At 40.4% G+C, this 24,777-nt stretch overlaps 1 protein-coding gene across 3 annotated transcripts in view; it reads right to left on the reverse strand.

Moving 5' to 3' along the window:
- GALNT9 (polypeptide N-acetylgalactosaminyltransferase 9) overlaps positions 1 to 24,777 on the reverse strand; it is a 131,074-nt gene that overhangs the window by 9,980 nt on the left and 96,317 nt on the right. For all 3 annotated transcript variants that reach the window (XM_068208745.1, XM_068208746.1, XM_068208747.1), the window contains 3 exons: positions 8,461 to 8,646; positions 4,849 to 4,986; positions 2,433 to 2,528 (listed from right to left, as the gene is read on the reverse strand). In XM_068208745.1, coding sequence (XP_068064846.1) covers positions 2,433 to 2,528; positions 4,849 to 4,986; positions 8,461 to 8,646 — 420 coding nt within the window. The remainder of the gene's footprint in view (positions 1 to 2,432; positions 2,529 to 4,848; positions 4,987 to 8,460; positions 8,647 to 24,777) is intronic.

Consider the following 24,777-nt stretch of genomic DNA (forward strand, 5'->3'; position numbering starts at 1 on the left):
CTGGACTGTTTCTCCCAGTAGTACATGCAAACTTTTTTTTTCCTGAAAGCCATTAGACTCAAACTTCAGATCCAATGAACACATATAAAAAGGACACTGCTTTGCTGTAAAATAGGTTTTGAAATCGACTCAGACTGATGCAAAACCTTGTCTGGATATTCTTAGCTGTTAGCTTACAATGACTTAGCTCATGTCAAACTCATTAAACTAAATTGATGTAAACTCAAGCTAAATGCATTCCAGAGCATCCATAAAAGAGCTTGTCCCTGTTTGAATAAAGAAATTTTAAAGCTGATATCATTACAAAGATGTGATTTATCATGGTGAAAACTGATCTTGAAAATACACATAGGGAAAGGCAGTCACAGTGGAGTGGTTTTATTTTGCCACTGTAATGCAGGACAACAACATCCAAGGGAAACAGAAGGGTAAGACATAGAGAAAAAGAACATTTTATCATAGATGAACAGTAATCTTATTCCTAACTCAGCTTTCTTTAAACACCTGCCTGACTTGGGTGGGTTTCAGTGGAACCATGTGTACACTAAAATGACTGGTAATCTGCTTGTCAGAATTGAAGAGCATGAAAAACAAATAAAGCTCTAGCTAAACAGGGAGAGGCTCTCACACTGGTATGTGTGAGCTGGTATGTGTTCATATGGTATCATATGAACACCAATGATAACCCAACTGGGGAAAGGGAGTTCCATATTTATATTCAGTAGGCATGTACAAATAACCCAAATCTCAGCTCGGTAGGGGTATTTTATGTTCTATGCTTGAGATGAAAAATGTCAGAAATGGAAAGCTAAATGCAGCAGACAACTATGCTCACCCAGGCTGATTAGAAGAGGGGCTTTAAAAATGTTTATTTAATATATTAAAACCCTTGCTGTCAACACCTTTCATGCTATGTGCTTGAATATCCTTGATTAGGGTTTGTGCAGCTGTGGTTCTCACACTGAATTAATTTTGTAAATTGTGGTGAGATTATAGAAGTTTTCCAGCTGTGTAATCATTAATTAACTTGGCTGCATTTGAGTGGCTCCATCCCATGCTTGTCTGTGAAATACTCAACTTAGATGAAACATCACCTCTGCCTTCACTTGGTGTTTCTTGCAGAATGAAAACCCTTTTCCTGTTTTTTGTTGGTTTGTTTGTTTGTTTTAAATGGAAAAATTCATTGTAACTTATGCCCCCATCCATTTTCTTCCTGGAGTCAAAGCCTACTCTGTGAAACAGGAATCATGGAGGCAAACAGGTAGGTTAAGGACTTAAATTGCAAAATAAATTACAGTCAGAACCATTTATTTCATTACTCTTCTGAGTGCTAGCACACTATGATAGAGATTAGATGCTGCTAAGGGACTTCCAGGAAGGACTTAAATTTGCAACTTTCTGTTCTGATTAGGATGGAGCAGGAGACTGAACTCTCTCTGAGTGCCTTGACATCTCTAATGAGAGTCTTCTTGAGAAGCTAATTTACATCTATTTAAGCAATGCTATTTTGTTACCTTATTCAAAGGCTGCTCCTTCCACCTCTACTAGGAGAGTGTCAGTCAAGTACTCCATAATGACCCTGCCAAAGGTGGACATTGTGCCAGTAGGAATTACTGTCTGTCTCGCTTTGCCTCCGTGGTGATGCACGAGCCAGGACTCCCAGTCAATGTATGCATGACTGAACCTCGGATAATTGTTAAGCCTGATAAGGTCAGAGTTTATTTACACATGAGAATGTTCATTAATATAGTTTTGATTCTGATGCTACTGCAAAAAAAATAAGAATTGCATTTCAGAAAAAGCTCAAGTCCTGCATTTAAATAATATCCAACTTGTATAAGTAAAATCACTATGAGCATGGAAAGAAGAAATGTCATTTTTAAATCTTCAGACATCTGAAAGAAAATAATAATATGCACAGGGACTGACCAAAAAAAAAAAAAAAGAGAGAAATCTTCTATTTTAGAAAAGTCTTAGAGGATATTCTTAATTCCCTTTGAAGTTGATGTTAAATATGTGCTTAACTTTTTGCCTACTTTGGGAATCAAATCAGCAGCTTGATAAATAATTTCTGCCCAGGAGCCTGTTGGACCAAGAAACAGTTAAATTAAAGAGGTACCATGAATAAGTCATGACATAGCAAGAAGAACTGCTCACTCACACAGACTACCTAAATTAATTAATCTTCAGTGGATCCCTGTTATTTAAACAAAGTAATGTGATTCTTCTGTTTTCCTAACTGGCAACTTTAAAGTATGGATTCACATGCCGGACAATCTTGGAAAAGGCACCTGCCAAGACTGGAGTAAAACCTTTGCAGCTCAGGAATTATATTGCCAAACTCAATCAAATACATCCACTTACTCTTTGTTTCTTCTGAATATTCTCTAAGTTCAAGGTTTCTCACTCATGATGGGATTTTCACCATTTACCTGGGAGGACATTCCATGGCATGGGTAAAGAATGGCTTTGTCATCCTCTTCAGCCCCCTGGTCCAGGCAGTAGCCACTGGCTTTGCTGTTCCGCACCTATAACCGGATCAGAATGAGAACACTTCAGCTGGAAATGAATCCCTATTTTAGTCCCGTCCAGCTAAATCTCAGCTGTGCTGCAGCTCCTGAAAAAAGTACTATGTAAAACTGCTCTCAGAGGGACACATGCTTCTCCTTCAGCTATGACAGGGTACCAGCAGTGAATCTGCTCTGGGAAAAGACATTATTTGTACAACCTGCTGTCTTTACACACCTTGGGTCAGAGGTACCTTTTTGGCAATTACTCAAGGATCAGAACTTCCTAAAATTCACCCTAAGAAACCCAGGCCAAGTTTTGCTCCAAATTGCCAATGTGCAAACATATATTTTGACTCTGTATGTTGAGAATGTGGCTTTACAAACAGGATAGGAGCTTCCCAGGATTGGTGTTGGATGTGACATGCTTTTGTTTCTTCCTATTGCAGATTTAAAACAAAAAAAAAAAGCATGTGAAAAATTTTTATCTGAACTGAAAATATAGTACATTGTTATGTACAGAAGTTACATAAAGCACATTTTATGAAAGGGCACAGGTTCAGAGATCCAAGGAAGTAAAACATTCCTGGACCTCCCTAGACAAGAAGAATTTACAAATCTATAAAAACTGTGATGAAGCAGTTGTGAAAACCCTTCCAGCCTTTCTCTTGGGGCTGGAAGCATTACACACATATTTTGAACATAGAAAAACTTTAGTGATATCATAAACAAGAAGTTATTTAGACAGACACCTCAAAAGACTCAACAGGTCAATTTTGGTTTAGACTGTGAAGTACCTGTCGGGCCACCCCCATAATTTAGAAACAGCTGCTGCATAAGGTGTCAGAAAAAACTCAGTATATATTCCTTCATTTTATCATGTACAAACATAACAGGGAATCCAGTTGGATAAGGGGGCCCACCAACAACTAAATTTCAGGAGGTTTATTTTATGGCTTGGGTGCTATAAAGGCTAAAGAAGATGAAGGCAGCTTTATGAGATGGCTTTAAAAAAATGGGAATTGAGTCACTAGGAAATATATTTTTACTACTGTTTCAATCTGTTTCACATCTACTCAATACATTTATTTTCCTTGAAACTCATAAAAATCCAGACATCTTTTCCTTCAGGAAAATAATCAGAAGAGAAAGTACTTTACAACAAGCTTGATGTCATTAGGATGAAGCCTAAAACCTAGGTAGGTTTATAACAGGTAAATACCTTGTGTGGCTCTATTCTATTAAAAATGTTAAAGAATTTGATATTTGCATCACTGAACTTCCTTTTTGACTCAAGAACCTTCTATGTGACAGCTCAAGAGGAACAAAAGTTATTTTAGAGCCCAGATTGCTCAGGGTCTGGGACAACTGACACAACATTGGCACTTCTGCCAATGTTCTTCACTGTTAACGACCTTCTTAGAGCTGACAGATACCAACAGCTCCTCTTGAATTTACTCAGCATCTTTTCTCAGCTCCTGATGGGGATAGTTACATTAGGATGCAAAGTGATATTATGGAATAAAACTTGCACTTTGTATCAATGTCTCAAGTGCCTGACTTATTTTTATATGAAGTCAATCAAATGGAAGAGAAAGGAACAGTCTCCATTTAATTGTCTTATGGGAAAATATATTGCCTTTGGATTTAATTGCAGCTCACGTAGACAATTATTTGAGCTCTGTTGACCACTGACGTTTTCTTTATGATGTCTGTGGCATCTTATTTGCGAAAATGATTGCCTCAAATTTATGTCTCAGTGTTTTAAAATGAGAGCCAAGGAGGTTGTGTGTAATTGTCAGTAAGGATGGCTTCACCTGTGCCGCAGCACATGTCACAGTTGAGATGGCCACGATACGCAGAGTGTCACTGTACATCTTCAGAAGGCTTTAATCTTTTGCCCATACAAAGTAACACCATATTACTTCAGAAGTCTGCAATCATCTGCCCTTCTTGTCCTTTAGCCAAGCTTTCATAGCCCTCACGTTGCTGCATTGCACCTGTGTGCCCTCTGTTCCCTTTGTGGTTGCTCAGTGCACCCGGGCACTCCATGGCTCGTTGCTGCCAATGCTGCTCACAGCTGTACCCACTGGGGATGAGGCTGGGCTGCAGCCCCACTCCCAGTCACCACAAACTGTGTGCCTACAACCTGCTGCCCTCCCACAAAAGGAACGGGGCTTCTCAAAGCCACACTCCTTTGCGTTGATTAAAAGGAGAGGAGGGCATTTTTGTTGCCACTGCTGTGCTGATGTGTAATTGCTCTGTACATCCTTATAGCCAGCTCTGAAAGCAGAGGACTGCTGGAGTGCAGCTGTGATGTGTTTCCAATGGCATGCTGTACCTCTCCATAAGTGACTGTGTTATTGTAAACCCTCATCTCAGGGTACACGTTCTCCAAGTACCACTTAAAGCTCCGGCACTGCAGTCGCTGTCGCAGAGCAATTCTTTCAGAAATGTCTCCAAAGTCAACTCCGGGGTTCTGCAAAGCAGAAAACAAATAAAGAAATCTCACTGCACTGGCTTTATGGTTGCTATCTTTACTGAAATCAAACTGGAGTTCATTTTGTATACCAAGCTGCATTTTCCTTTTTTCCCCTCTTTTGTTGTAAGCAGCAGCTCATGAAACAGCTGCTGTTGAGTGAAGACAATAAATATTAATGAAATCCAGTGGAAAAAAGGAGCATAAAGAACAAGTAAAATCCCAAAATAAATCAAAATAATAAGAATACAATAAGAATGTTGTTACTTACAGCAGTTCTAAGTGTTTGCAATCAATCCTGAAGCCTTTGCTTTCAGATTCATTTAGAATTTAGGCAGTAATTCTGATCTGCAATATGGCAGCTTCGTCATGCTTTACTCCAGTAAGAGATTTGAGTATTCAGTAAAGTAAATGATGTCAGAACAGATCTGTTAAAACTTCAAAGCAAAGCTGCTTAAAAATCATTAAGCTCCACTAAGCATTCATATAGACCAGCATTCAGTTTTTACTAGAACTGGAGCTCCTTTGCAGACTTAAGCCATAGAATGCAGTTAAACTAAAAACCTTTATAATTCTACTTCAGAATTTAATTCACATTTAAATACAAATCCCATGGAAGATACACACTGGAAGATTCAAGTTAATATGAACAAAGTCAGCCATTTAAAACTGGTGGGTCCTGAGTTAGAGTCTGTTGATTTAAAGTGTTATAAATCATCACAGTTCAACATTAAGACAGTAAGAGTTACCTCATGCAAAAACCTTTTCCGACACTATATTAATCAAATGGACTGAAACTGGGGAGTTTTGCATGAGATCTCTCTGAAGTGCCTTGTGCTTTTCCTCCACAAGAATATCTGTACATTTTACAGATTGTTTCTAATGCAGGGTTCCAAGACAGCAGCAAATCTTAGCTCAGGGTTTATTAAGATCCCCAACAGATGCCTGGTTTTCAGGGGAGAATACAAGTGTAATACTGAACAGGTTTTCCTATTTGCCACATAAAGAGTTTGCTGTGCTCACTGCTGCTTGCTGATGCATGCTCTGTCAGGAGCCCTCAGTGCAGCATCCATTCAAATGAATGTTAATTTACGTAGTACTTGAGGCTGCGTGGAAGGAGAGCAATCCTCTGAGGCACTCAGTGCAATAAACCATCCAATGTAAGATTCCTTTATCACTGAAATTGTCGAGGAATAAATCATAAGTGGGGATGTACCAAGTATTTGGTTAACTGGAATAAAGCTGCGCTGACCTGCTGCTGAAGGTTGTAGGAACATGATCTTGCAGGTGTGCCCAAGACCAACTGCTGATCTAGAAGAACATTATGCACACATTCTCAATAACCTCTGAGTTGTGAAAAAGATGGTGGGAGGAAGAGTTAATGTGGAGAAGTTAAGAATATAAGTTATATAAGAGTTAATTTGGATTGGCTTTGTGGTATGGGAAAATGCATGTGGTTTACCTGCCTCTTTTCTGCCCCATTTTGAAATGAGACTATACAGTGCCTTATTTGCATTGCTGTTTCTACAGAGCACAAGAGCAGCAATGAAAACAAATTATGCTGGGCTCACCTTCTGTGCCAGCTGCAGTCACCATGGGCAGGTTACAGTGTGATGGCACAAGAATGAGGTGTCGACAGGATTTACTTTGTGGACATATTCTTTTTAACCAGCTAGCAAGGTTTCCAATTCCCCTGCAGAAGGTTTTTGTGATGGCTTATGCCAAAAGTACAGTACTTTTGTCATCTGTATTGAATACGACAGTGAATAATGTAATGAACACTAACATCAGCTTCCTTTTCCTGAGAGTTAATAGGCTTATTTTTATGATGCACATTTTATCAATCAATCCATTTATTTTATGAAAAGGAAATTTTAATGTTCAGTACTTCTGCTGATTTTATGTCTTTTATTGTAGATATGCCTGGGTTTTTTTTAAAAGTTCTGCTGCATAGCTCAGTGCAGAAAACTGCACCAATAAGTAATCTCAGAGAGATTAAAGGAAATCATGTTTTGGTGTAAATGCTTATTTAAATATCATCTTTTCTCAGAATTCATTTGCACATGTCATCAAACAAGCAAATTTACAGAGGTTAGTTTTTCATCTAATTGAAAACTGACCATTTTAGCAAGGGTATTCTATGTGCGCAGACAGGGCCAAAATGCCCATAAATTTTTAATGGACACTGCTCTGTCCTCCTCCTGCCATCACAGAAATCTTGTGTGGAAAAAGTGATGCAGTATTGCCTTTTGTTAAGGCAAAATAATTCTCTGCAATTACATCTTGTGCCAAAAGAAGTCACCAAAAACACATTTCAGAGACCTTGCACAGAGTGTCCAATATTGAATGACAGTGAGTGAATTTAGAGCTGTGAAAATATCTGGCATATTCAGACATCAAATGGACAAGGAGGAAACATTGCTCCTCCAGGTATGTGTATTCTAAAAACTGTAAGAGGAAAGAACAAAAATGGGGTTTCATGTATTAACTAGGTACCAAAATATGAGTAGATGTTTAGGACAGACTAAATCTAATGAAGTCTTTAACAAGACTCCCATGACTTTGATGAACTCCAGGTCATAGCTGAATATTCCCAGACACCTCTGGGTTTGCATATTTTCCTGTTCTGATAGGAACATTCCCTGTTCCTATTTGCTTTAGCTCTGGGCAAACTCCTGCTGTAAGGGTTTACTAAACCATCCTTACCTACAGATCAGTGTATGTTACCCCTCAGCTGCTCACCCTGTGCCCCTTCACATTAATAATTTGGATGCAAACACAGCCAAGGAACACAGCAACAGCCAGCTTCCACCTGGCTGGGATATAACATAAAACTCTTTCCTTCAAGAATTATGCTCAGTGCAGATGTAGCTTGTGAAATACTTATAGAGCAAAGTGACAAATGGAACCTACAGTTTATCTAATATTTATATGGCATGGATTCCTAGAGGCCCCCACACCCCATCTACAATTCGTATGCACAGTGAGAAGCAGAACGTGCCCACATCGCACCTCTCAGCCTGTGGACAATAAAGCTATTTAATGTGTGATTCTTTTATTGCATACTTTGTTTTTTATGCTGGTGAGGTCTACTGAGTCTCATGATAAATGATGATATTTCTTTATGGACATTTCTGTTGTTCCCACTGTTGTAGCATATGAACACCTCAGAGTTTAACGGCACCCCAAATTAACGACTTCTGGGGGAGCACATAAACCTGAGACATTTTGCTCTGGTTAAATTATAAATCTGTGTCACTGCATACAACAGTCAGGACTGAAAGCCCAACTAAATTTAGACTGAGGAAGCAAGTTCAGATGGCAGAACTCTCCGTACTGAGCATTCACCAAAGCACTTTCCCTGAGCTTAGCCCACTTCGTGCAGCTGTCGTAACACCCTTCACCTCCAAGAGCTAATTAGGAACAGCTTCGTGTTTCTGCCTCTGTTCAGGACAGAGTGTGAGCTGTACTTACTGCCATGGGGATGTTCCAGGCCATGTAGACGTGTGACTTGAAGTCATCCATCCAGACCTCGGCGGCGCGCAGGGCGTTGCGCTTTGCATAGTAGTCGATGTCGTTGTTGTAGGGCTTCTTGGTGCGCTCGATGTGCGCCACGCGGGAGCAGGGAAGCACCTCCATGCTGCCCCCGCACTGCCACACCTGGGGGAGGCACAGAAAACAGCCACGTGGCTTTTTCCCCTCTAGAGGCAATACCAGTGCTTCCTTGCAGGTGCTGTGTCTAGGGTGTTTGCTAGTCGGAGGTGAGGGCTGTTGAACCGTTCAAAAGGAGCGCCCAATCCTCCTCTCGCTGCACATGGCAGGTGGGTCTCAGGGGATGCAGATGGCTGCATTAGGTACATAAGTTTAGAAGCCATAAAGAGACAAGTCCTTCACCATAATATCTCTGTTCTTGGGACCATCAGGCCAAGAACAAATTGTGAGGTGGTAACCTCCACCATGGGTGCTATTTTAATTTAGTCTTTGTTACTGAAACTTCAACAAAAATCAGCTGTGTCATCTGGCTGTGTTTGACACATAAATGGGGTACTGGAAAGGGCTCCAAGGTCCCCCCAGAGCCTTCTCTTTTCCAGACTAAACATCTCCAACTCTCTCAGACTGTCTCCACAGGAGAGGTGCTCCAGACCTCTCATCATCTTATCTCTGTACCCCTGAGCTGATGAAGAGGGCTAAAATGGGCTGAGTGGAGACTGTGTCACCCAGCCTGCCCAGACACCATGGAACCCACATTATGCAATTTTCTCCCTGCCGATTGTTTACTGTCTGAACTCCACAGCAGGGGACAATGAGGACTTGTCTCTTTGCATCAGCAAGATCTGGAGTGATGCAGAGTGAGGGAGGCTTATGGATTCAGCTCCCTCAGGTCTGCACCTAGTAGTAGAGCCTGAAAATGAAAGATATTAAAATATAAGCAATAATTCAGTACTTTCCAAGGTTGCCTTTTACTGAGAATAAAAACTCATTTCCATACAAGATGCATTTCAGAACTATACTGGGGCAGTTCTCCACCTAACCTGCCTCCTCAAGGACAAAGATAAAGTGCTTGGGAAGTGGCAAATAAAATCTCTGCTCTAGCTTTTCTTTTTTTAATACTTTCTCAGATAATATTTACTTGCTGCTTTCCAAACAGTTCTGTAGTAAATCACTGGCCACTGAAATTTACATTTGATAAATGGAATACACTGAAAAACACACTGCTCATAAATTTGGACTGACATGTGCTGAGGGTTTCCAGTGCAAAGAGGAAGTGCAACAACAACAACAACAACAAAAAAAAGAATTAATTGATTTTCACAATCAGAAGGAGAAATGAGCAGGACACATTAGTGTACTGCTATTTTTCCAACCTAACCTGGAAGTCAGCTGTTTAATGCACAGCACATTTTTCTTTCTATTGATATGCCTAATGACCTTGTAACTCTTATTTATGTATTTTGGTACCAAGGGCAAGTACATTATCTGAGTGACAGATTTATTTCCTTTGAACGCCAGTGCTCACACAAATGTGAAAACGAAAAGGTACTAAACTGCAACATTAAAGAAAACAGTTTAGCTCATCTGTAAATTCAACACAAATAGTTATTTATCAGTGATAAATTCTCCACAGATGAAATCCACAGGGAACACAGACACCTGGCTTTGAAGGAAGCACAATAAAAAAGGCAGCAGCAGCCTCAGGCCAGATAACTCTCACTCTGTCTGATCCTGGTGCTCAGCTCTCAGTAGGGTCTGGCTGTGGTGTGACTGCCCCATCCATAATCCCTTGGACTGCTTTCCACTGACACTCAGTCACTTCTTCCCTTTCCCCTCAGCTCGATTTTGCTCTTTAAGGAGCCAACATCTGCTGAAGAGGAGGAAAGAAGGAAGGAAACAGCCAGAAAATACTCAAGGAAATTTTTCTTCCTTAGGAAGATGCTGAAATTTACCCCAGATGACTTATTTTTTTCTGGGAATATGTAACTTTTAACACCAGCAGGGGATGTTTCCCTCGATAAGAATGGTATTTCCAATCCCAAAGAAAGAGAACTGTAGAGCACAGGGGGCAAGGAATTAGACATCTGTGTATCACCAGGTGAACATCATCATGCCACCATTTCTCCACATCCCAGACAGATGTCACAGCTCCTCAGCTGTGGTCATTTCTTTCCTGGCCAGACAAGGTCTCCTGTTTCACTTCATGAGGATCAGGTGCTGTTCAGTGGAGCTCAGACACGACTCAGTATCCTCACACCCTTTCAGCACATGGCTAAGTACAGGGTGAAGATCTTGTCCCCTTCCCTTCCAGCCCAATAATTACTTAAACTTACACTAAATAGAAGAGTTTCTGTAGTAGAATCAAACATATGCATCCAAAACTGGGCAAGATCCCAGCAGCTGAAAGCCATCATGTGAGATTTGGATGAATACTCAAGACTTGTACTCAAAGGAGGAGGATGGGATGTTCAGCTCACCTTCTCCTCTCTGGATACAGACTTGAAAGGCAGGAAACCATTCCCTCTCTGCTTCTAACACAGGGTGAAAGAATGAGAAAACTTTTACTGTATGAGTCAGGTGAGAGAGAGGTGAGTCAGTGGCTGATCCTGAAATGGGGTGATTCCCCTCCTCTTTTCATTCTCAAAACTGCACTTAATGACCCATTTCAACAGTAGCAGACAACACATTTATTTCCACATCAAACTATGAAATTATGCCAGGAAAATAATTACATGCCTCTGTAAAGCATTTATCAAGCAGGATCCTTAAAGAACCTTACTGGGCGAAGCAAACTATTTCTAACTGTGAACATAAAATGATGCCCAAAGCGACACATTTCAGGCAAGCAGAGAAAACTGCCTTCCATATCTGTGGCTTATCTTCTGGGATAACAACACATTTCCAGCCCAAGTTACTCCTCTCATATGGAGCTGCCAACAGTAAATGTGTGTCTCAAGGTTCATGTACTGAGCTGGTGGAAGTGTTACAGCCTCTGAGTTGCTGCCCACAAAGCTGCACATTGCTGAAAATCCCACTTCACCTTCTTTCCCCCCATGGAGAGAAAAATCCTTTAGAGCAATTTTTTTTTTTTTTTTTGGCTTCACAGCATGCACTCATCAAACCTGTACTGTTGGGCAACAGCCCAGGCTCCATGAAAGGCCAGGAGCAGCAGTAAGGCAAAGTGTGTTCTCCTTGACTGGTGCAGCTGAGCAGCCCAGGGACTCAGCTTTGCCTCTGTGAGCATCACACTGTGCAACATTTTAAGACATGATCAAGTAATTCCAAGAGACACTCAATTTATTTGCTAATTGTAGCTAATTTCTAATTTCAGCACTGCTCTTTAGGCTGCTATAAACAAAATTGATGGCAATTTAAATGTTACCATAGCCGTGTTACCTTAGCATTTTTACTGCTAATTATCTCAATCAACTTTTCTATAAACAGACATATTAAGTATTGAGAAGAACAAGTACCCCCATCAGGAGTAAATTACAAACTGTGTGATTATGTTTGTGGCTTGCACTATAATGATTTGCTGACACCAATTATCAGCTATTCCTGTACACCTGAGGTGTGGCTGTCCTACAGGAAAATGTTTATTTATGCAGCAGCCAGCTGGACATCACCTTTTATGCATCAGAGAAAATCTGACATGAGGCTGTGTCTCGTCTACCATGGCCTCAATTGTGCATCAGCAAAGTTCTCTGAAAGCAGGTTGGGTACATTATTTAGAAAGGCTAATAAGGTGCCAAGCTTTAATTCTTGCCAAACAAGAATAAATTTTCCAAGGAAATACATTTTCCCACAAGTACTTTCTGCTGAAGAGTGAAACCATCCTTATCAGCATTTAAAAAAAATTAAAAAGAGTTAAACAAGCCTGGCCGCCACTAAGTAGGAAGTAGAGCTGGCCAGAGTGCTGGGCTTGTCAATTCCTAAATCTTGGCAATATACATAGAGAGAACATTGCTGATGTATTCTCCTGCCCTGCAGGTGAGACCTGCTTCCAACAGCATCATGTCCTGCAGTGAGAATGTCAGAGCTCAGAAATACCCTGGGATTTAATATTTGCCATTTTTAGCATTTTAAATATTATTCCTGGGATTTAATAATTGCCAATGACAGGAGAGCAGCTGCAGCTCCCAAGAGGCTCTTGCTGAGTGAAGGGAGGGCTCTTCCCTCTCTGTGGACTTGGTGCTCTGTACATTGAATATCACATTATTGTGTACACTGAAGTGACTGCACAGGGTTATTTAATTTGGTACAGATGATCTCACTAGAAGCAAAATCAATAGGTGAAAATAAAAAATGGCATCAGTATGAAGGAAAAGCTGGGGAGACAGTTTTAACTTTGAAAACCTAGACTGGAAGTAAAGATTGTGGTCCTTAAGAACTTTGTACCTTGCTGTGAATTTTGGAGTTTAAACACCTTGGTGCTCAGTGAGAGAGAAAAAGAAAAGTCTCAGATTCTCTGTTACAACTCTTTTTTTCCATCAGATAGACCTTTGATTTAAGCAGCTGGAGAGATGAGGTATCCCAGAATGTGTAATAGTGGAAAGGACACTTCAGTGTGCGGGGGATATGCTTCCAAATAAACACCCTTTGCCAACACTTTTGTACCCTCTTCACAGACACACCAGTTCCAAACATTCCTCTCAACACCACAGGTTTAGAGATGCCAAAGCAATTCCAATGGAGTGTGACCCAGGCATTTACAATGTGTTGGTCTCCACCTCTCTTAAAACCTGACTTTTCCAGGAGAGCTGGGGTTAGTCCAGCTTTTCTAATAATATAGAACATTGAGCAATCACTGAAATTTTCAGTACCCTGAGGCTTTGAGCCCATTTTTCATAGGTAGTAATCTCTCTGGAGGTTTTACTGCACAATGTGCATGGGTGCTGTAGCAGCTTTGTGCTTTATCTGCTTCCAACAACTCTGGACATTTCAGTGACCCTTTCCTGAAAGGAATAATCACAGTCTGCACCTTCCAGCTGTAACAAAATGGAAGGAACCAGCTTCAAAACACACATGTGGCAGCAGGGTGCCTCATTCCTGATATACCCAGCAGAGGATGGCACCTGGCACTCATGCCATGGCCCTGCCAGAGGCAGCATTTCAGATGTGGATGTTCTGCACATCCTGAAACAAAACCCTTGTGCTGGAACAGGGCTCTGATGTTTTGTGGAGCAGCCCTGAACTCCGCCTGAGCAGCCCTTCACAGAAGGTGCCTTTCAGATTTCAAACTTTCTTTTCTGAGTGAAAGCAGCAGAAGAGTTGGAGGAGTTTTTAAAGCAGCTCAGATATCCCTGTTTTATGATATTCCAGTGTGGGAATTCTTAAAAGTCAGGGATCTCAGGCTTTCTTCGATTTTCAAGGTAAAGCCTACCAGAAACAGATGTCTTCTAGACTGCCTACACACACCTACAGAAGGATTGGAAAAGATTTTTCTGTGATGAAAAAATTTCCACATGTTTCAGAAATTTTGTTGACCTATATTTTCAAGAATAACATAAATTTAAAATGTTTTCACTAACTGAAAAACAAGCTCTTTGTTACCTCCACCTGTGCTCCCCACAAAGGTTTTTCTGAAACTGAGTAACTGATGATTTTCAGAATATTGCTCGGTGTTAAAAGCTTTTTCAATGTAAGATTAAATATATACATAATCTGAAAGGTCAGTTTAAACTGAAAACACAAGCCTTTGTTATAAAAATAGAACAACACAATCTTTTGATAACATTAAAACCAGTATTTGTTGTCTAGAAGTTTTGCCAAAGCACAGAGTGTTCAAAAGAAATATTTTTGGTTTAATTTATCAGCTGGATCTGACAGAGGGGTCAAATTGTGGTTCCTTGAGGTGACAAAAGTCTGATTTCTGACAGAGGTTGCAATACCTGAAGGGCAGGAGGACACGTAGTAAATTCACAACAGCAGGCACCACTGAGCCCTCTCCAGCCCCTGTAACAGCACAGTGTAAAATAAAATCCATGGGTACTCCAGGTACAGGAGAATTCCTACTCTGGTGAAGTCAAACAGAAAGGGAACTCTTAATTCTTAAAAACCTGCTGTTGTTTCACTCTCTCTCTCCAGCCAGCCACGAACCAACAAGGTCTAAATCAGAAGCGATTCTTCAAAATATATTTGAAAGATGACAATAAAATCCTTTCCCCCTGAAGCATGGGAGCTCTGCACTTATCCTCCAGTCCTTAAGAGATGTGCCAGCTCTTCCAGTGCCCACATTAGAAACAAAAATTTGATAGGAATATAGCACACTTAGTGTTCTTGCATCTCTCCTATTGACAATTTACGTGGTTCACTGAAAACTGATCTTTCAAAGTAATTTACAGAGTGACATTTTCTTGTTTTCTAATGGAGTCTTATGGATATTCCCTCCTGCACGTATTCTCAGAGCTGCCTAAAGAGTCATATTTAATCAGCTGTGCTAGATAAAGTGCTCTCTCTCTGTTTTTCACTTCACATAGGAAGCTGTTAGAGTCTGGGGAGCTGTCATATTCAAACACATCATATGGAAAAATTAATCACATGGTCTCGTTTTGTTCATCAACTGCATTTTTATCGTCATCTTTAAAGACACCCATAATTATGGTTTAAAAAAGTCCCAACTGTCATTTCTCTAAATAGCCTGTGTTAGTTAATGGTGCACTTCTAGAGCAAAAATCTTTCCACGCTGGGACAAACCAGCTTACATCAGAGAAACTTTTAGCTGCCAAAAAGAGACTTGAACAAAGGAAGAAATCACATCTCAAGATCCACAGATCTTTGTTTTGTCAGAGGTTTCAGGATAAACTTCTGACCTATGCTTTCAAATTACAAGACCCAAAAGGGTCCTTGGTCGACTGATCCTGACATTGACTCGGTGACAATCCTTCCTTTTTGCTCTCAACTCCTGCTCAAAGCAGTTTGCAGATAATCTGCTCACAGCAGATGCAGAGGGAGTGTGACAAAACCTCAAATATGAAAGCTGATTCTGTTATTAGGAGTCTTCTTACCCTACGTGTGTCAGTACCCATCCTTTACTCTTGCTGCCCTGGAAGGCTGGAAACACAGAGCAGTGTTTTTGGACTAATGATTTTTGGAGAGTTGAATTTCACCTGGGGCTCTCCTCGTGGCTTTTTTTTTTTCCTGGCTCAAACAGCAAGAACTTAATTTGAAGAGAGAAGAAGAGATATGAAGGATAGAGAAGTGTAGTCATACAAGTCTTTAGGTTATGTCTGGCTCTAGCATTACTGCTTTATGATTCTTATTTTTAACAATATTTCAGTAGTCCCAATGAGGAATACTTGGAAGCTTGCTGCTTTTCCCACAACTATTACAATAGAGTTCAAGGGTGTGCAGCAAAATCCTCCTGTGGAGTAATTTAATGTGAATTTCACGGCAGACTCAAAATGATACCTTTTCTTTCTAGAAAAGCAAAAGAATTTTTTCATAGGTACTTGATTAGCCTTTAAAATTTGTTAGAATTTTTTGGAGTTTGACCTCTCAGCTTTGATCCCTCAGGGTTTTCTGGTATTTTCAGATGATTTGCTTTCAGGAAAAAAAAGGCAGTGGAACAATAACATTCTTGTAATGAGACACTCACCACATGCGTGTTTTATATTTGTCTGGTGGCTCTTCAGTAGGAAATTTAGAGGCTGTCCTTCACATGTTTCTTAGAGGTTATGCAGAACCTCAAGCCAGTTAAGATCTCAGATGTGACAACAGCAAGAAGATAAAACTCTTCTGTTAAACCTCTTACAGAAGGAAATAGATAAGCAAGAAGAAATTGAAACATGTTCTAGAGAAACTCACACTCAGCAACTGCTATCTTGCTGTAAAGATAAACTTTGTGTGTAAAGAACTAGGGCTGATAAATTAATACAGTGGCTGCTATGCAAAGGAGGAGGTAGGATTTTAAATGATATTAAAAATGCCCCATATGCTTGAATCACTAATCCCATCTCCATAAACCACTAATCCCATCCCATATTTTGCACAACTTTTACAAAGGGTACTGCACTTTTGAAAAGAGCACGTCTGGGGAAGAAGCAAATCTCTCTTCTGCAAGGAAAATTCCAGACTGTCTGAAATGCCTTGCTGCTGAGGGATGGAAATTGCAAACCCCTTCAAGGCAAGGAGGGCAGCCTGACCCTGCACAGGCAGGATGCCTCGTGCCACACTGGGCTTTGCACATGGACTTCAGATGGCAAAGAATAAAATATCTTAAGCTCCAAAAGGTGGTGGTGGTTCAGGAATTCTTGTTTCCTCCTAGAGAAGTTCAGTCAGTGCAGTGATGCTGGCCAAACTCCCCCTGCTCCAGTCTCCCTGACATCACTGCCCAGGGTCTGACGGGCAAGCAAGCACTGAGGAATGGGAGAAGGGAGAAAGGACAGCCAAAGAGCAAGGTTTTCATTTTCAAAGGCTTTTTTTTCTCAGCAAATTAATGAATGTTGGCACCTCAAAATGCTCCAGGAGATGTTAACAGCTCCTATCACGTAAATGACAGGCGTAGGAAGGAGTGTGTTTTGAGGCAAACCCTCAAACTTCATAGACTAGAGATAATAACTCTATTTTCTCAGAATTCTCCTCAAGACTAAAAGAGGCTGCAGATTTCTTCTGGTCTAGTACCACCCATATATGTTGTGTTTTGCAAGCACAAATAATTTTTCCTCTATAAAGTAAATGAAATTTGGTATCTCTAATGTAGTTTCCTAATTGTCTCAGGCAGATGCTTCCCATAATGTGTTCTTTCAGAATGCATTTGATGAGAATAATTTTCTGCTTTCTTACAAATTTACTCAACTTTTTCCCAAATCAATAGAATCACTGTCAGTTATTTCTGTAAATATGCCAGCACAGATCCTGTTTGTACTATAACTGTTAAAATTCAACAAATTTGCCTTGGAAAAATACAATTTATATGGGATATATGAAACAGCATTGAAGACCAGCTTGTTATTCTTGCTCCTTACATCTCCTTCATGTGATTGCTTTAGGTTGTTTCTCCTCATTTATCCCAAAAGACCATAGAGAAAATCTCCCTCTAAGTTCAAAGCCCAGCAAGGGATAAAGTCTTACATACAGTAAGCTTACATGAGAAAATCTGCAGCTGAGCTCCTGCAACATTTAAGTTCTTAGGAAAATACCCCTTTTTGCCAGATAGTGCTTTATTAACCTGCACCAAAGCACCAGGCAATGCTGACTGGTCAGCTCAGCAGCTGGAACACAACAACAGGACACTCACTGCCACAGTCCAGTCCACAGAAAATGCACAAGATTAGATGAGCTGAGCACGGCAGCAATCTCCAAACCACGTTTAATCTCTGGCAGATGCCAGGGAAGATCAGCAAGAATACCTTAGGTCAGAGTAGGGATGCCTTTCTTGACATAGAGGTGTTCACATGACCACAGAAATCTCTTGAAGAGCACAAAATTCACCCTGCAACAGCATCTCCCTTCAATTGTCACCTAAGCTAAGCCAGAGGGAAAAATAAATAAAAAATAAAAGTTATTAAACTTTTTTCCACCAAAGTGAGTTCTCAACTTTCTTGTGCAATACCAGTAGTTCAAACTTTAAACCTTTTGCTAATGAAATAATACTTATATGCTCAGCCTTCAGGAAGAAGGCTGAAAAATGATAAAATGCTTCCTGACATTTTAGCTGAGACCACAGGGAGGAAGAATAAAGAGTGGAATTTATTGATGCTTCAATTAGAATAAAGTCATTCTTGAATGAGAAAATATTGAAACAGACTGACTAATGAAGTGATCACAAAGGGTCTTTTCAAAGGACCCTAAGTGGAGTCATCCTCATTTGTTTTCTCTTTCCACAGCAGACCCTTAAATGATCTTTGCATATTGTCTATACTAAATCCTGCAGGGTTGTTATTTCATTTTAAAGAAAAAAGCTTTTAGGCTGCAAGGGATTCATTCAGTGAGAGCTATTATGCTTATTGTGGCTTTGCTGCAGAGCCAAGGGATTTACTATATGCTCATTAGATCCTGCTTTGTTCCAAAACAATCTTTTACGATGCAAATTTCAGCATGCTGATCTACTTAAAATAACATTTTCAAAAAAAAAAAAAAAGAAAAATAAAAGGCTATTAAAGTAAAAGCTTCTTCAAATGCAGGAACCCTGCAAATTCAGATTAATTACTAATATTTTAGTCCATGAAAACATCTGATGTCTCAGCTCAAATTCAGCTGTGAACATGGTTACAAGAAGTCCCAAGAACTCGGTGTTAGGGGCACAAAGCAGTGACATGGATGGTCAAACAGAGCTCAGAGGCCATGTTATGAAGCCATCACAGATGAGGCACATTTGTCACTTGGCTGCTTGGTGGCTGAAGCACAAAAAGTTTGATTTATTCAAGCCTTGGCACCTGAGGCATGATCCAGCAGAGATGTTCACTCACCAAGACCCCCCTAAGGAGGATACACAAGATGAGAGCTGGGATTTATCCACAGCCCTGCTCCATAATGATCTCCAGGGCAGTGCTGACACAAAAAAAAAGAAAGGGAAAAAGTGAGGCAAAAATGGGGGAAATGGCAGAAGTGAGCAAACCCACTGTCCTCACATTGGATGCATGGCACTCAGGGAGCTGTGGCAGTTTCCATCTCTTGTCAGTGCTCTTTAAACTCACCTGCAGATGTCCTGAGGGTGAGAGGGGCACTCCTGTTTTTCAAAGCATTAATTCCACCTTGTTCCTCCTCTGTGACCTTCCTGAAGGAGCGGTTGTACAAACACAACGATGAATATTATCATCCAGGAGATCTACCTGATAGCTCATCCTTAATAGTTCTATAAATCTTGCTAAGTCTTAGTGCTTTAGGTGTACAGCAGAGACAATCCTGCCGTAAGGAACTGTGTGAACTCATCCCTCACATGCACAGAGCCCAGCCAGGCCAGTGTCACCACATTAAAGCATTCTCTCCTCTGCCCTGAACAGCAGAACTCACACTGGAGCTAGAATTTACACTGAAAACTGATCTCTGGGAGGAAAATTAGTAAAATACCTGAGGTGAGCAATAAGAAAAAGATCAGTTTGCCAGTAGAAGTGCTAGCAAATCATTACAGTAATTCCAGGCAGCCCTTCCCACACTCCCATCCTAAATTAGATCAGCAAACTAAACATGCAATTTATACTTAAAAAACTCACAAAGCATCACCTGCTCATAATAGACAAGTTCAGCTAGAGCACCTGCTCACAAAGCAACACATGATTACTGAATTCAGCTGATGTCCTGTTTTACACAGGAAGTGCCAAATCCTTAATAAACATTAGATGCAGACGTGTGTGAGCATGGCTTTCACTGGGAATGCTTATTTACCTGGGATGGCAAACCCATGATTAATATTCTCCTCCCAGGGCTATGGGAAAGTGCCAGAGGAGGGGCAATGCCCATAAACGACTGGAACAGGATATTTGAAACATGTCTGAAACTTGGAAAATGCCTCTGCCTACACTGCACTCTCACCCAGGCCCCACCAACCTTGGCAGGTACCTGAGCTGCAAAAAGAACATGAGAAAATGCAAAAACCCCCCTCTGGTGAGTCTGCTACAACATGCTTTGACTTTACTTTCCTGCCTATCAGACAGCAGATGTCTGGAATGGTTTTTGGATACCTCAGAGAAAATGCAAAATGGCACAGAAAAGGAACTTTTAGAGAAGAAAGTGCCATTATGTCCTAGTGATTCACTCAGCTTAAATGCTTTATTGCTGCTATTAATGGACAGATATTAACATTAATCCTAGGCTGGGAAATGAGTGACAAACGAAGCTATTTCGTACATCACCTAAAGAGCTGGTAAGGGGATGCAATTTGGGTAAAACACCAAGGAAAAAGGCTGCTTGTGATTTTGATGGACAGCTCCCTAAAGAATCTCCACATTCCAGGACTGCAAAGCAGGCTGTCACATTTGCAGATCTGTTGCCTCTCCAGGGAAATTTGAAGTGAGGTGTATCACCAGACACAGCCTTTTACTGGTTCTTTTAACTTCATTTCTTGAAGACCAGTTATTCCCATTTACAAAGATTTAGATTAGGGTTTGCTTTAGCTGACAAATTGTTTTGTTTGGTGGATTTTCTTTTTGGTTGTTTGTTGTATTGTAGAATGAAACCAACAGAAGTTTATCAATGGTGACATATAAAAGACTTTGCTAGGCATGTTTTTATTCTTTCAGTTACCTAGGCCACATTCCATCTAGCATAAGGATGTGAAAGTACACACACACATTTGGCAGATTTTTTTCCCCAAGAGTCAGAAGTGTCCTTACAATTGAACTCTGCAAATATTAGCTTCAGCTTATTGGGAAGATAGTGTCCCATATTATAGAAGTGCTGAGCAAATAAGGGATGTCTCTGTTTGCCAGAGATTTCTAGAAGTTAAATATATAGAGATACCAGATATGGTTTCAAACTGAACCAAAATGGTGCTTGACATTTCAAGGTGTTTGACGACTCAAAATATGGAATGAAAGTTCATTTCGGATCCAGCAAAATATTTCGTTTCAACAACATCTGCAAATAACCTTTTTGAGGATGTAATATAATGGTTTCTCCTTTCTCAACACATGCATTTAGATACCCTTCCTTGCTAAATCTATATTCTTTCTCTGATAAATTATTTGGCAAATTAATGTCCTATTATAGACAAAAAGATCATTAGTTGATTACAAAGAAGGCATTAACATTTACCTTTTGACTTTTCACAGCTTCCCTAATTAAGTCATTCATCACCATTCTTCACTTGTATCAGCACAAAACTCACCCTAAAAGCATGTAAGATGTGACCAGAAAAATCCTGCATTAGAATAAATACACAGCTTACACGATGACCCACAGCATTTTATGTTCCCAGTCAGTGCCTGTACATTTACTTCAGAATATACACTTCAGCTTGGCTAAAATAAATAACTAAAAATCCACTCCTCTGTTGCTACAGTAATTTTTTGTTTCTGTAGAATGGCAGTAACCATTAAATGTTACTTTGCTTCATTAAAGTCTGAATTTCCAAGAACTGAAAGAGAGAGTGCCACAGGGTTAAGTAATTCTTTCATCACATGCCTGATGTGTTTTATCCCTGCTGGGTCACAAGTCCTCTTCATTTACTGAGCTCCAGGTTTCATCCAGCTATTTATTTGTGGAGCCTTTGTTGTAAACAGTCTAAGCTGCCAAAGAAACTATCAAGAGTCTTTCTTATTCAACCTAAATACAATTCTGTTCAAAAAAAAAAAAAAAATAAGGTTTGCTGCTAAAATGGGATGGATGATAAAAATAACCAAACCAACAGAACAATTACAGGGGCTGCATTGCTTTGCCTATCATCTATAAGAAAATCTGAAAAAAAAATAGCTTTACATCATTTTTATGAAGGTACTTTTCTGGACTTGCAGATCATTTAACTTTGCCCTGGAGCACGTTTGCTGTGAGTAACATAGAATACAAGCCACTTGTCTGTCCTCTTGTCTCTAAATAATCTCTTTCCATCTTCTCAGAGTCAGGCTGTCACAAGCAGCTAATACCTCTACAGAGATAAAATAAGACAAAAGCAATAACCACAGTCAGGGCCCCTGGGGATTTCTTCTCTAGCTCTAACTACAGCGTCCACTCTATCAAAATCCTGCCTTGCTGCCCTGTGTCAATGTTTACATGCTCTGCTGCTTCTACCACTCGTGTTTTCAGAGGGATTCCATCCTTATCAACTGCTCTGTCAGGTGATGGCAACAACTATTTCCTTTCCCCATCTCCTCTGCTTCTGTCCCCTGCTGCCAGCCAGCTCAGGTAACAGCTTCTGCTCTACCACTGAACTATGCTGAGCAACTCCACTTTTACATGAGGGATGCTGTGTTTAAAGGAATAATTCAAGTACCCTGTAGCACAGCAGCAGAAAGGGCTTTGTGTCCTTTCTTTGTGTCCTGTGTCCCACTTCTCAGACTAAGCTGGAAGTTGGTTGGTTTATTTTGGCTGGGCCAAGTAAAGACCTGATCCCAGAGGTGTTTGTGCTAGTCCTGGTTCATTCCCCCTGCTTTCCATATTCCCCCATCCCTGCTGCTTGAGCTGGCTGTGAAAAAGCTTCAGAAGTTGGGTAAATTATAATTCAAGATGATACAGTCTAGTTTAAACAAATAATTAGATATTGCATCATTTTGACATTTTTGGGAAGGCTAAGCAAGCAGCTGAGGTTTAAGCAATGGTAATCTCTTTTTCAGAATGAAGATGAAGAGGAGACAGTATTTCTGGTAGCTTTGCTGGAAACAAAATGCCAACTATAATTTACGTTGGCATTGACCTGTTAAAGGGTAAATTTCAGTTTTTTAAAAGAGGAGTACTGTAGCTATTAATGTGGCAGCAGTTATGGAAGCCTCAATTACATCCAGATGCATTTTGAAATACCAGGAGCATTTCATCCTCTGAAAGATGGTCATGGACAGAAAGAAATATTTCCTCCCATCTGCCATAGGAAAAAAAAAAGAATATACAAAAATAGAATGTCTTATTCAAAGTCAGATCTGAACCTACAGCAAAGCCAGAAAAAATGAACCCAGGTTTCCCAATTTTTGAAAAACTTTAGCCAAAAATTATCCTAACACAGCCAGCTGTGGTGAGTCTCTGGAACAGGCAGAGAGCTGTTACCCATTAGCAGATCTCTGCAGGATTTCTGGCTAGAAAACATCAGTTCTGCTCAGGATTTCAAAATTAGTGTTCAAGCCAGTCTTTCTCACCTTTCTTGTTTTGAAGAGAAATCCCCCTTGGTGCTCTGACAGGAGCTGAGAAGCACTGGCAGCCCCAGGTGAGCCAGGCCAGGGCCCCAGTGAATTCTCAGCCTTTCCATGAGTTTCCAGGATCCCCAGAGCTGCACATGGGGCAGCCAGGCAGCACCAAAAAGCTCTGCAGGTAAATCTGTCCCATGTCTGCACTTGTCAAAGTGTTCAAACTTTGCAAACAGACCAGGAAAAAGTCCTTGTCTTCCTCTGACAAATTAGGTGTATTTCATTGGTGTTCCTCCTAAAAAGCAGAAGTGTGTTTTTCAACCTCCAAAATGTGCAATAGAGTGAGTTGTAAAAAGCCCAATCTATTTTCTGAGAGAAGGCCAAGAGACAGTTTAATAAGCAGCTGCATGGAAAGAAATTCCTGGCTGTAGCTCTTTAATGTAGCAGAAGAAGACATAATGAAATCTAATAATTTGTAGATCATGCTAGAGAAATTCTGACTTCAGAAGAAATTGGAGCTTTTTAAACAACAAAGATAATTAAACATTGAACAGCTTGCTGACCCACTGTGGCAAATTCTCTACTACTCTGAGAGTTTTTGCAGTCAGAGTAGGTATCTTCTAAAACCTACCAAAAAACTCAAACAGAAATGATGGGGCCCTCTGTGCAAGCTGCTGGGTCAGGATCTTGGCCCTTTGTTAGCCAGTTTAATTAAAGAAGCCTGATGGGAATTGGGAATTCAACCTTGTACATCAAATCCACAGAGTATTAGGGAGGAAGAAATTACCACAGCTCAAAAGGAAGTCCATCAATTGGCAAACTTTACTTCTCCAATGTTTATAAATTATACAAAATTTTCTGTAATAAAAATTAATCAGGCAAGCTTCCTAGACTGGGCTAAATTCAGGCTAATGATCCTTTGATATAGAATTAGGGTTTCTTCAAACAATATTTCTTCCCTCAAATTTCTCACACTACAATTACTGTAGTTACAGGGCAAGAGATACAGGTGGAGATTAACAACTCCTTCACGAGCTGAAAAATAATGAATGCACAGTGCATCAATTTCTGGTAATGCAAGATACAAAAGAACAATGTCTTCCTCTGCCTTTCATGTCTAAGGATGTGCAGTGAACCAAAAGTTATCAAGCAGAGCAGCACACTTACTGCACCTGTGAGTGGTACAGTCATGGTTTTACATGAATAAACTCAAGAGTAGGCAGCAAATAACAGCTATTACTGAACAGATTAACCATGGCCAGGACTGAGCATGCTGTGTGACAACACCTCAGAAGCAAATGTTCTGTAAATGTCTTTCTCCAGCAGAAAGTGGAAACTTTATTTTGAAGCTGGCCCTTGGGACAGTTGTTATATGATGCTAGGTTAAAACTGAAGTAAAAAAAAGCTAGCAGCAGAGTTAGTGGGAAGAGGGGAGGTGTAGTGAGGTGCTCCCAAACCCACCCTCTGCAAGCAGCAGAGCACAGGCACCTCCCAGCCTGTCAGGGTGACTCCACAGGACTCCAGGGACTCTGGGGTGTCTCTGCAGGGCAGTCCCAAGGCAGATGTCAGGACTTTCCCTGTATCCCTGTGT

Source organism: Anomalospiza imberbis, chromosome 18 (assembly GCF_031753505.1).
Source record: "Anomalospiza imberbis isolate Cuckoo-Finch-1a 21T00152 chromosome 18, ASM3175350v1, whole genome shotgun sequence".
NCBI classification, from domain to species: domain Eukaryota; kingdom Metazoa; phylum Chordata; class Aves; order Passeriformes; family Viduidae; genus Anomalospiza; species Anomalospiza imberbis.